Source organism: Arvicola amphibius, chromosome 2 (assembly GCF_903992535.2).
Source record: "Arvicola amphibius chromosome 2, mArvAmp1.2, whole genome shotgun sequence".
Taxonomy (NCBI): Eukaryota; Metazoa; Chordata; class Mammalia; order Rodentia; family Cricetidae; genus Arvicola; species Arvicola amphibius.
The window spans coordinates 10,007,746-10,020,966 of NC_052048.2; the positions used below are offsets into that span (position 1 = coordinate 10,007,746).

At 40.7% G+C, this 13,221-nt stretch overlaps 1 protein-coding gene across 1 annotated transcript in view; it reads right to left on the reverse strand.

Annotated features, from left to right (window-relative positions):
- Positions 1–12,961, reverse strand: part of Plekha5 (pleckstrin homology domain containing A5) — a 69,620-nt gene extending 56,659 nt beyond the window's left edge. Inside the window, 7 exon segments of the mRNA XM_038318416.1 lie at positions 1,569–1,684; positions 5,430–5,492; positions 5,494–5,531; positions 10,118–10,190; positions 12,134–12,235; positions 12,855–12,901; positions 12,904–12,961. Of these exon segments, the coding sequence (XP_038174344.1) occupies positions 1,569–1,684; positions 5,430–5,492; positions 5,494–5,531; positions 10,118–10,190; positions 12,134–12,235; positions 12,855–12,901; positions 12,904–12,961 (497 nt within the window).
- Between the last annotated feature and the right edge of the window lie 260 nt (positions 12,962–13,221).

Here is a 13,221-nt window from a genome sequence, read left to right on the forward strand (position 1 = left end):
GGTACATGGGTGAGGGTTTGGGTTTTAAAAACAATAGTACAAATAAGAGTTGGGCTTAGTGGCAGAAGCCTTTAAAGCACTTGGGAGATTGAGGCAGGAGAATCTTTTTATCTTTTTGAGTGTGAGGTCAGCTTGGTCTGCATAAAGAATTTCAGGACTTGAGGAGCTACGTGGAGAGACCTTGCCTGAAAAAAAAAAAGTACAAATATCTAATAAAGCCCAATTCAGTCTTTCAGAAACATGCCAAAAGACTACTAAAAAAATGCACACTGAAGCAGTATGCATGATGTCATGGGGCTTGGTCTTTAAGTGGGAGACAGACAGATAGACAGACATACACACACATCCCTTTAAATGTACACATTAGCAGTTTTCTTATATAAGATGCGAATTTAATTATCATTGACTGGAAAGTTTAATTAAACTATAAACCTTAAAATAATAGGGAAGTTTTAAGGAGCGTATTCCCCAACAATTGGCAGGCAGAGGCAGGTGGATCTGTGAGTTCAAGGCCAGTCTGGTCCACAGATCAAGTTTCAGAACAGCTAGGACTACATAGAGAAACCCTGTCTAGAAACGGGGGTGGGGGGGCGGCGGGGGGGCAAAGGAGGAAAAGCCTATCCATTCAACCTCTATTTTTGCTGTTTGAGACACAAACTTTCTTTGATTAGGTCTGCTTCTTTTTGAGACAGGGTTTTGTGATGCAGCCCAGGCTGGCTTTGAGCTTGAGACTCTCATGCCTATGAATGCCTGGATTATAAGTGTGAGCCATGGGCCAGCGACAACTCAGTGGGTGGATGCTAAGTGTGGTCACTGGGACTCATGCATCGAAAGGAAGAGCAGCAACTCCTGAAGCTGTCCTCTTGCCTCCACAAGAACACTGTAGCGCATGCATGTGCACATACATGTGCATGCCACCATGTCTGGTATGCTGATTCTCAGAATAACGGGGAATATTAATATGACCCATTATCTTCAAGCAAAGAAGAAAACACAAACAAGTCTAGGATCAGTTTTAGCAAGAAATCTGAGCACTACAGCTTTACATCAAGTAGTAGACATATTTAGAAATAATTTAAATGTTTTATGAACGATTTTCTGGAGTTATAATAATAAATAATCAGAATTAGCCAGAAAATACTAAGAAAAAAACATCTCAGAATTTCTTATTGTTATTTATTTCCCAAATACCAACACAATATAAGAACACAATAAACTTAACTGCATGAAATTAACGTCTATGATTTAGGCTCTTAAAAAAAAATTCTTCTGTGAAGCACACAATCCGTACAGCTTTAAGGTAATAAGAAGATGTACTTACCGGAAATTAAAGGTAATTCTGTAAGAAGAGAGAACATTCAGGTTGAATGTTAGGATTCTAGAATAACCATGCACACCGACAGATGAAAATGAGGCAAGAAAAAAGGCGAAATAAAAGTGCAGGTGGGGTCTTCACTTACAAAGGCCGAGAAAGAGGCCAAGAGAAACCCATGCACAGGGACAATGGCATTGGCAGGGAAGGACTATCATGGGGGCGGGGCCACTGCAGCTTCCCTGCAAAGCTGTACCTTTTCACAGGCTCTGTCTGCACCAGGGCAGCATCTAACATGGCCTTCATCCACAGCTCCATCTCCTTTCCTGTATCAGTGCAGAAATAATAGGTCCGCATGTTCGGATGGGCTGCCTGAGTGGAAACGACACCATCACTTTATCATGATACGCAATTCTGAAAAAGAAAGGGAAAAGCGGCTCTGTATCTATCATTACTACGTAATTTTAGAGAAAGTAGACTGGTCATTTACATAAGACACAGATATGACTTAAGAAAGAACATACATACTGACCCCAGCAGCTACAACATTAATTATCCTTTGAATGTTTCTTCAATTGCATATACCTCAAAGCTACAAAAACATGTGTTCTAGGAAGTATGTTCAAAATACACCTGTGGGGTCTGTCCCACTCACTCAACTCCAACCATTTTTAATTCGGTGCAGCCAATATTTTCCCATTCAAGGATAATATTTCTAGCCAGGCATGGCATTTGAGAGGCTGAGGCGTGACTCTTAGGCCAGCCTTGTCACATGGTGAGTTCTAGGACAGAATGGAAACCTAGTCTCAAAAACCAAAGGAAAATAACACTAAGATGGGGTGTGCTTTAGAGAGAGAGCAGCAACAAAACGGGAAAGCCCATGCAAGCATTCTTGCTGCTCGGTAGCAATGCCTTTACTCTGTAAAAGCCCTGCTGTTTGCGCCTTTTGGAGATGGCGTACGGACATGTATGCATAAGTGACTCCAATGGCATTTCCTTCTAGGTTCTCTTTCCAGGTTTCCAAGTTACAAAACTGCAAACACCTGCAGTTTGAGAGGAGGCAAACGCCCACTGGGGTCTTCGTCTATGGTGCACCTTTATCAGAAAACCGGGAGGCAAACAGCGTAAGGACACTGGCGAGATCACCACTGCGGGAGGGCACCGCACAGCCACGGCAGAGTACAGCAGACGAGCTGTGGGATGAGGGAGCAGGCGCAGGCTCCACTCAGAAACCCTCCGCTCACTTCTCGTTGGACACCCGAGGGAGCAGTCGCAGGCTCCACTCAGAAACCCTCCGCTCACTTCTCATTGGACACCCAAGGGAGCAGTTGCAGGCTCCACTCAGAAACCCTCTGCTCACTTCTCATTGGACACCTGAAGACTTGGTCGAATGAAGAAAGGCCACTGCAGCCCAAGTGAGGGGAGGAGTCGGTTAAGCAGCTGATTGCTAAGTAGTAAACTAGACTTCTACATCTAGAATCACACCCTTCCCGCCAACGTCTTGTATCTACTTTCTCCCCTAGAGCAAACTGGCTTAACATCTTTAGAATACTTACAATACACATATAGCCAATAAGCAGCGGTCACTGCAATGTCCTAACTAACAAATCTCCACAGTGAGGTCAGAGGTAACTGCTGAAGTAGCCCAAGACACAGTTCAAGTGCTCTGGTGCCGAAATGATCAGCAGTCCCACTGGACTCTTGGGAGTGGGTTTTGGTAACACTGCCCATATCTCTGATCAGTGGAGGAAACTGGGCCGGAACAGTGGGAAGATCCTGTCCTTACCCTGAGACAACAGAAGCCAGACCATGCACACAGCCACCCCACCATGCACTAGTTCAGAAACTGCGAAGTTCCTACTTACCATGCCGATAAGAGCAGACTCAAAGTCAACAAATGCGGTCATACAGTAGCTCAAAATTTAGGGTAAACACCACAAAAGAGAAGTTAAAACAATAATTACTATTGTTACTGGCAAAAGAAAACCAAAACAAAACTAATAGTTATAGAGAAACTATACCAGACCCTTGTGGCCACTTCTGTGCTACTTTAACTTTGTAGATTTTTAAAAAACATTCTTTAACTGATTTTTATTACTATTACATTTTAAGTTCTTATGTGGTACTATTTTGCTTGTGTATATGTCTGTGTGTTACATGCAAGTAGTATCCTCAGAAGCCAGAAGAGGGCATTGGATCCCCTGCACTGAAGATACAGATCTTGGGATCTGCCATGTGGGTGCTGGGAACCACATCCAAGTCCTGTGTGCTTTCAACTGCGGAGCCTTCTCGCTAGCCCTGCAGAATGCTTTTCTTCGTGGCTGTGAGCCGAGCCTTTCACAGCTGAGACACCTCTCTGGCCTGCCTTTTCTTTTCATACTGCACTTTGTTTTTGTTTTGTTTTTTAAGGAATCTAAGAGTATAGCTAAAATGTCCCTCAAAGAGAAAAATTTCAATAAACATTTGCTTAATTTACTAGCAGATGAAAAATTTAAGCTTATGGCCAAGTCCGTGTGAGCACTGCAGTTCTAGACACGTCCTTACAAAGGTCTTACTGGAAGTCACCTGTATTCAGTGCTTTTGAGATGCTGGAAACTGAACTAGGGCCTTATGCACAGGAGACGCTTTGCCACCGAGGCACACATCCAGGTACCAATTTTATTCAACTGCTCCTCATGCCACTACGCTCTATACACCATGCTTGCTGGGCTAGATGACTCACACTTGAGGCTACTCCCAAGCACTCGGGCCTTGCTCTAGCATCACCTTCTCACCCTGCTTAAGCCTTCCTCTGCTTTTAGCTTCACAGTTAATAATAATAATGCAATATATGAATTAGCAAAAGTTACACACTAGTGCAGTCTTAAGTATTCTTTTAAATGAAGTTTAAAATTATATGCATTTTGAAAAGGAATAAGCATTTTCATTGATAAATAGTATATTTTGTCATTTGTAGCTTTATTCTTTTTTTAAAGAGATTTATTTTCTTATTTATTATATATACAGTGTTCTGTCTACATGTGTGCCTGCATGCCAGAGGAGGGCACCAGATATACTATAGATGGTTTTGGCCACCACGCAGTTGCTGGGAATTGAAACCAGGGCCTCTAGAACAGTTGCCAATGCTCTTAACCTCTGAGCAATCTGTCTAGCCCCTGCACCTTTACTCTTAAAACAAAATTTCCACATTAAAAATTGTCACGATTATTAAAAGTATATATAGCCAGGGAAAAATAAAACAAAACAAACTTCAACCCCAAGACGGGTCACCTCTGAAATTTTTTTAACCATAACCTTAAAGCAAAGAATGTGTTTTTTGTAAAACAAAAGTTCGCCCCTGAATCAGCATTAAGGTGAACTTTCACAGCAGCAATAGCACAAGATGAGTGGGTGAGAGATGGCTTCCGCGGGGACCCAGGTGGCTGGCCACTAAAGCTGGGCAATGAGCATGAAGCACTTGAGATCGTCTTTGAGACTAATGCACAAATCTGTAAGTATGTCATGAAGAGACCCTTCTCCAACGCTCTCCCCATATAGTCCATCTGACGAAACTCAAATAGTAACTGACAGAACAATGACCACTAGGATGTCTAGCCATAGTGCTCCATCGTGTTTGCTCTGCCATGCTTGTTCTGCAGAGAAACATTGGAAAACACAGCCTGGACTATGTTAGCACGCGCTTCCTACGATGACACTATTCCCTGCCATGGCTGTACCATCACTAACCAATAAGCTTTTTTAAGTTTTTTAAAAAATTTTCTGTGCATAAGCATTTGACTTCATGTATGTCTATGCCAGAAAAGAGTGTTGAGTCCTTTGGGACTGGAGTTACAGATAATTGTGAGCCACCACCAATACACTTTTAAGTGTAAACATTACTACCAGGAAGATCTCCTTTACAAAGTTTATGGGTCAGCATTTTTCTCTCATCTCTCTCGTCTCTCTCTCTCTCTCTCGATCGCTATCTAGCTAGCCCCACCTCCTAACGCCATCAATCCCTCCATCCCTCCCTCATCTCTCTCTCTCTCTCTCGTTATGAGCCCTAGCCTGTAAAAGTGAGCCATCTCTCCAGCCCCAGCAACTGTTGCTAGTTTCTGCACCATGCTCCTTTCCTTACCTTAAATGCATACTTGCGATTGATGTGGTCCTCAGAGGTAAGCATGGCTATCTGAAAACTAGGCCAGCAGGATGCTTCCCAGAATCCCCTCTTCCTTCTCATCTAAACACAAGTCAAGTCTTTCATTAGAATTTTTGTTCTTTGGGAATTTTGCCACTTACCCTGTGTCCTAACTCCCACCCCCTTCCTCAACAACTCTAGTGGTCCCCTTTGTTTCCCATCCTCCCTGGATAGGCACTTAGAGGTGGAACGGTGTACAAAGATATGTTAACATGAAAAAGTATTTCCAATATGAGATAGAACTTGCATAAATTAAAAGCTATGGAGCTTCAGGTTTGCCTTTACTAGTAGCTAAGAACATAGTGAAGCTGGTGTATTGAGCAGCAGATCTATAAAGCAAGCACATAAACCACACTGAGGAAAACGACTGAACATTCATCTTCCACAAAGAGCTTGTTGTTTGGAGATCTCTGAGGAAACCTGACACATTGTCACTTTTATGGGTCCACCAGACAAGTTCATGAAGCCATGCATCTAGCTGATAAACTCATGTGTAGGTGGACTTTTCTGTCACGCCAGATGCTTCCCAAACAACCACACAGAGACTTATTATTAATTATAAATAATGAGCTGATAGCTTAGGCTTGTCTCCAGTCAGCTCTATACAACTTAAATCAACCCATTTCTACTAACCTATGTGCCGTCCCAAGGCTCATTTACCTCATCTATGAACTTCCCAGGTTGCTTCTTCTGCGTCTGCTTACAACCTCTCCAACTCCACCCTTCTTCCCATCATTCTCTCTGTCCCCAAATCCTATCTAGTTATAGGCCAATCAGTGTTTATTAACAATAAGAGCAACACCTATTTACAGTGTACAGAGATTGTTCCACAGCATTTCCCTCTTTTTGTCTACTTAAAAAGGAAGGTTTTACCTTAAAATAGTAAAATTACACACACACACACACACACACACACACACACACACACACCAAGACAGTTATCAAATAAGAAATTAGTTACAATATTCAGTCCGTTTGTATTTGTCAAAATAAGAGAAAAATATTCTACTCTTTATCTTATCTTGAACTTGCCTTGTTTAATAAAAAGGTATTGCCTTGTGGCAGAGTGTAGATAAAAAATATGGATTAATTTAAGTTATAAGAGCTAGCTAAACACAAGCCTGAGCTATTGGCTGAGCATTTATAATCAATAATAAGTCTAAAAGGATAGATTATTGAAGTACTTTAATCTAAAAAAACTTGCTAATCTCAAAATGTTTTACACTGGTATGAATTTTGGTTAATTAATACAAATTTAAAGTCATTTTTGCTATATTATATGTATGTTTCTACTCTTGGTTGGGGTATTATGTTTATGCAACTCATTTTAAAATGTAATGCATAATTTAAAAACTGGTTAGTCATCCTCAGTAATCAAATCTATAGTTAGTTATCAATACTAATCAAACTTGTAGTCATATTAGGTATGTTTTCAAGGCTAAACAGATATATTTAGATATATATGGTCTTCAAACACTTCAAAGACATACAAAATATGGCATTTAAAGTATTTAATAACCTAAAGTTTTTCATGACAGTGAGACACGTCTGTTCCTGACAGCACCAATCTGCTTCAAAAAATGATAATGGGCATTGAAGAACCTCTGTATGGTCTGCTTTCTTTATGGCAAAAGCTAATCATTTGGGCAAAGAAACTGCCCTTGCTTTGATTGCTGACAGTCACTGCTCAAACTGAACCAGAAGAATGTTTTAAAAAAAAAAGTGCTCTAGAAACTACAGGGAAACCCTGTCTCGAAAAACCAAAAAGTGGCTGCCAAACTTTGCCAAGACAAGGTAGGACGATCCTTCAAAATTCCCTGCTTCTCAAAAACGTCTGTCAGATATACTACACCTGTATAAAAGACAGATGCCCCAACATTACAAAAGAACTTTTGGTGACTGTTCAGGTAGCCAGATGTCCCTATTGCTACATAACATTACACCCCTCTGGGTTTTTTTTTTTTTTTTTTTTTTTTTTTAGTTAAAGAATAAATAATCAGACTTAATGTTTTCCTTAGTTTTAATAAAAGGTAAATTAGGTGTAAAACTTTACACTCACAAAGATAAGAAAGCTGACTGGCCTATAGCTAGGCAGAATATCATTAGGAGCTGAATTAGACTAAGGGAATGCTGGGAAGGAGGAGGAGGAGTTGCCAGCCAGACTCAGAAGCAGCAAACTCTCAAATGCCTCTACAGATCTGAGAGTATATGGCATTAATAAAAGAGCTTCTAACACTGTGACATGCCAGCTTCCACAGCATCCAATAGCTACTCCAAGAAGATGCATGGTTTCAAAAGACCTTCTGCCTCCAGGCTTTGCCTTTGGGTTTGGCAAAGCCACTCACAGCAAAAAGTGGCCTTCCACCTCTTCAGCTTCCTGGATGCTTCAACCAGGGAATCCATCTTCTCATCCAGCCAAAACAGGGAGACTAAATCTTCCTCCCACATGAAAAATCTTTGGACCCTCTTATACTCAACAGCTAATGGCAAGCACTGCTTCTAAGACTGGTGTTCTCTAAGGACTAGGAGAAATTGCCTGCATAGCAATTTCATATCTGCTCATTTATCCCTCCCAGATCTGTCTAATGCATTTGATAACGAAACGTACTGGCAGCTCATTACTTTATTTGTTAAGCTTCCTGCTAAAATACAGACAGGTGTGCCTCTTTAGCAGGTTTCAAAGTCCAGGATTTAACAGGTTTCAGGAGTATCCTAAAAGTAATAGCCTTTTGCTATGACAGATACCTACAGGTTCCTGAAAAAAAGTTCAAAAATCAGGTCTGGCAAAAACTAACAGTCTCCAGAGCCTATTTTAACCCCCAACCAGTTTCGAGCACATTTTACAGGTCATTTCTGCTGTCTGGGCCAAGACAAAGCGCTCTCCAGACAATGCCAACACCTGCACCAGTTCTGGGACTTCATCATTGGTACCAACTCTCCTGGATCAAGGACACCTGCCAACTAAAATCTGGTTGTATCTGATATACCTGAGCCTCACCTGTACAACCAGGGCACTTTCTGACAGTTAATGACTTCCCATGGCTAGCCCCATTTATAGGGCCAATAATAACAATATTTTTTCTCCTAGCCACCTGCCTTTCTCATCACCCTAAAAAAGCAGCTGCCTGAGGACCTCCAGAATGACAGTAAACTGGATGCCACTCCAGCCGCAACTCTCGCTGAACGTGAGCTCACCAACTCCCAGCTCTCCCCTCCCCCACGTCGCCCCATGCCCACAGGAAATAGCCGGACTTGAGCCAAAAAGGCCTAAGGCCTAAAATGTTGGTACTAAGCATCACCTCAGCTCTCTGTTACCCTTATACAAAGAGTTCTGGAATGTAATACCAGGCTGGAAGCCTCCTCCCCCTGGAAAGCCTGCCAAGCGCTGACCCCTCCCTAGGGAGGGTCAGGATCACTCCCACAGGCTATTTGGCCCTGCCATTCAGAAAGGGAACACCAGATTTGGTCTAATCTGGTCTAATTGGAATATCCTGAATTGGCAGAGAGGTTCTTATGAATATTCCTAACAGGTAGCACAAGCCTGCCCACATCCCAGCTATTTGGGAGGTAGAGTGGGTGGGTTGCTTGAACTCAAGAATTTGAGGTAACACTGAGAGAAAAAAAATACACTATGAGAGCTTGTTTTAATAATTTCCTAATGAGAAAAACCAGAAGGAATCTTTCATATCCATCAAGGAGAATGAAGGGGTGCATTTTTCCCAGTAACCCTTGCAGGTTTTCAGTGCCAATACTAAGAGTCTGCTTTGTGTCTTTCATATAACCTTTTCCATGTTAGAAGAAAATGATCATTGATTTTTCAGCACTCTGGCTGAGGAAGGAAGTTTCAGTTCATGAGTAGCCTGGACTAAACTAGACTGGACAGTCTCAAAAGAACAAAAACAAGCAACCCAAATAGATGCATAAATGTAACACACATTTATATCAATAATGCATATTTTTTTCATTTTCCAATCAATTATAATAATTCCTGACATACACTCATTTGGATAAAATCACAGCTATGGGCATTCTATAAATCCACAGCTAGAGCTCATAAAATTAACATATATAAAAGCCCTAGCTGGCAGTGATGGTCATGTCTATAATCCCAGAAGCTAGGAGGCTGAGGCAGTTCACTGGTTCCAGGCTAGCTCCAGTACAGTGTGATATGCCAGCTCCAAAAACAAGTACCCAACCAAGGACTTTATCTCTAGGTGCAGTATTCAAAGACAGGGTGGCAGACTATTCTTAAGCTCTTCACACAAAACAAATCAGAACACAGGAAACAGACCAAAATCACAGCAGCCTTCAGCCAGGTGTGGTGGCACACACCAGTAATGGCAGCACTCAAGAGGCAGAGGCAGGTGGAGCTCTGTGATCTCAAGGCTAGGCTGGTCTATACTGTGAGCTGCAGCCAGGGCCACACTGTGAGACCCTGTTTCCACTCTGCTTACAGCCCTGCTCTGCCTTCTGCCATACTCTAGGGACTCGGAACCTTGGCTTGGTGAAGGAAGGTTTTCTCAACATCATCTGTAAACAGCAACAGTATTCCCGTCTTTTAGGACACAGCTACCGCTTAGCACACTCTGCAGTTATGGACTAAGATACTTGGCAGCTGATGAGCTCACCTCTGTAATAAAACAGGCAAAGGTCGGAAAGCACAAACCAGCGTTTCTTCCACAGCTTCATGCCAGTACTGTCCTGCATTAAACAACGATTGAAGATACTTCTGATATACATTTTGATATGCATGTAACACAACCTAATTAAAAGGCCTATCAAAAAGTTCTGACCTCTTACTTGCACAGCCTGGTGACTCTTGCATGTTTCAAAAGGCCAGAAAGAATATTTCTACCCACAGAGAAAAGATGGATATTTGAGAATGCAGAATGCTGCCCCCGATTTGATCACAATGCTATATTTGAAATATATTATATTATTATATAATAATATATAAATATAGATCATATAAAATATAATAAACAAAAATATAATAGAAAATATAATAAAAATAAAAATATATCATCTATTTTATATATAATATTATATATAAAATATAATAAAAATATAAATAAATATATTTTAAATATATATTATATAAATATAAATATATAATAAAAGTTCACATGGTCCTTCATAAATAAATAAATTTTTATGTTCTGACTAAGGAAAATTTCCAGGGACTTATGTTAATTAAGATGGTCATAAGCTGACTGTTCTCTGAAGAGTGGTGCTGTCACATAAAAAAGAATAGGCCGACGCCACCTGAAGCTCACTTCTGAACACATGAGCTTGTGAAGCAAGAATGAGGGAGGCATGAAATGGTGTACAGACTCACTCTAACCAGGTTTAATAAACATGTTATCGCCAACAAGAAGCAAAAACACATGCAGTGAAATTATTTGAAGGGTAAGATGATTAAAATGAACAAGAATGAAAAACCTTAGTAGATAATTTAGTGAGTAAATATTCTTCCATCTCTGGTTAGGTTTTGCTCATCCTGCAAGAGACTGCGTCTCTTTAGCTAATGCTAAGGTAATCTACTTCATAAAACTACCAGCTGCAAATGAGATCACACTCTTAATGAAAAGTACTTTCCCACATTCATAAGCAAGAACGCTGGGAAAACTGGATGCCCTCAAAATGCTAGACATCAGTTTAGATGCCTGCATTAATACTTCTTAATATATTTTTGCTAATCTAACAGTGATCTTAAAATGATAGAGATAAAATATGGGTAGAAAAAAAAATCCTAAATGTAAAATGTTATCTTTCAAATGAAGGAGAAACCAGAAGCCCAAGGGGACACGCTTGTCCCTCGGATCTTTCTTCGGATCAGACAGGAGCGCCACAAAAAATTTTAAAGTCACATATCCATTGCTAAACATTCATACTAGTAACACTGTGCCATAAGGTCCAGCCGTGGGAATGAGAAGCAAGATCCTGCAGCTGTCTCAGTGAGTGGCCATTGGCTGCCAGTGGGTCTAACGGTGTCAAGCTACTTCAATATCTGCGGGTTATAGGCAGCAGGTAAGATGAACACAGAGCCCTCTTACAACTCGATGTGCAGAGATGCTTGAGCATGGACGTCACGAGGGTTCTCGGGGGAGCAGCATCTCAGGAGTTCTGCCACAGCAAATGTACTATGTGTTTGAATGAGTAAATGTTATTAGGGTCACCGAAAGTCAATCACTGACTATAAAGAAATAGATCTGTAAGATCACTAAGCCACCCGATGTAATTTAAAAAACTTTCCTTGGAGTTTGGAATTGAGCCCAATGTGGCCTTGAACTTGTTTGCCTTGCCCATGCCTCCCGAATACTGGGATTACAGGCATGGGCTACAAGCCTGGTTTTAAAATGCTTTTAAATTCAGTGGCCATGGGGTACCCGCACGCTTGGGGGACTCTAATGAGACATTTAAACATCTATGAGATGTGCCAATGACCAGGTCAGGTAACTGGTGTGACTGCCCGGGACAGAGAGTGAAAGGCAGGTAACAGATTGCAGGCTGGGTGTCATTTCAGTTTACTGGTAGTCACTGTCTGAAACCCACAGGAAAACGAATCCCTCATTTATAAAAATCCTTAGTCACCCTTCCCAGACAGTAGCGCTTTAACCCTATCTGAGAGCGGAGATAAGTACCTGCTTATACAGCCAGCCGCGCCTCACCACAGGGGCGTTTGGATTCCTCTATGAATTGGACCTTTTTCCAAAATTATGAACCTTTTTGGAGGCCCGTGACGTCTAAACAGAAGAAAGCAGGACAGAACATATAGTTATTAAGGGTTGGAGCTTTAAGATTTTCTCTACTTTTATAATTTTAATCTTTTTCCAGATTTCTCTGATATTTGGAGGAAAAATTAAATTCTACTTTTGCAGGCTTATTCAAGTATAAGAACGGTACACAAAGAAATGTAATTTCTAGGTTACTACATTAATTTTGCCTTTAAAAGTTTAGTTGATTCAAAATTTAATTATTTGAAATACTTCTTACTATACAGAATGAATTTCAAAAAACAGTTAAATCTGAAATTCAGATGGTAAATTTATACTTACAAAAAAATAAGGAATATAAAAAGTTTAGTTGAATTGAACAGAGGGCCCATTTCCTCATACAAACACCCACAATGTTTTACAAAGTTACTGAATATCTCCACTCAGTAGCTACAAGATATGCAGGCCTCTAAAATTTTGTTAATTTATATTTGAAGCTATCTTTATGCCATTACTATTATAATTAGTACCATGCAATAATAAAAATGTAATTATCATTCTCTAATTCCAATTTTAAGTCTACAATGAGTAGTAGCAATAGCTACAAACCGATACTTCTAACAAATTAACAATAAGCAGATTAACTTACTCTGCCCACAGGGCTCATGGGATGCACAGCATAGTCGGAAGCCAGGTGTAATTGGAAGCTTCATTTATCATACTTATGGGTCGCTCCTTCTTTTCTTCAGATGTCATGGCCGCAACAGTCCTGAAAAGAACACCATGCTGCAGCCTACTGTCCCTGTGAAGAGCGCCACAGCAAGGCCTCCCCAAGTTATAAAGGCAGCCTGCTTTTCAACGTAGTAACATAAAGTTATACTTCACACTATCACCACTTAAACCAACACTTCTACTTCTAGCTCATCATAAATTAGAACTATATTTAAATAGGCATCACTGCAGATAGTCTTGGTCATCCAATTGAAAAATTAAAAAAAAAAATCAATGCAAGGGTT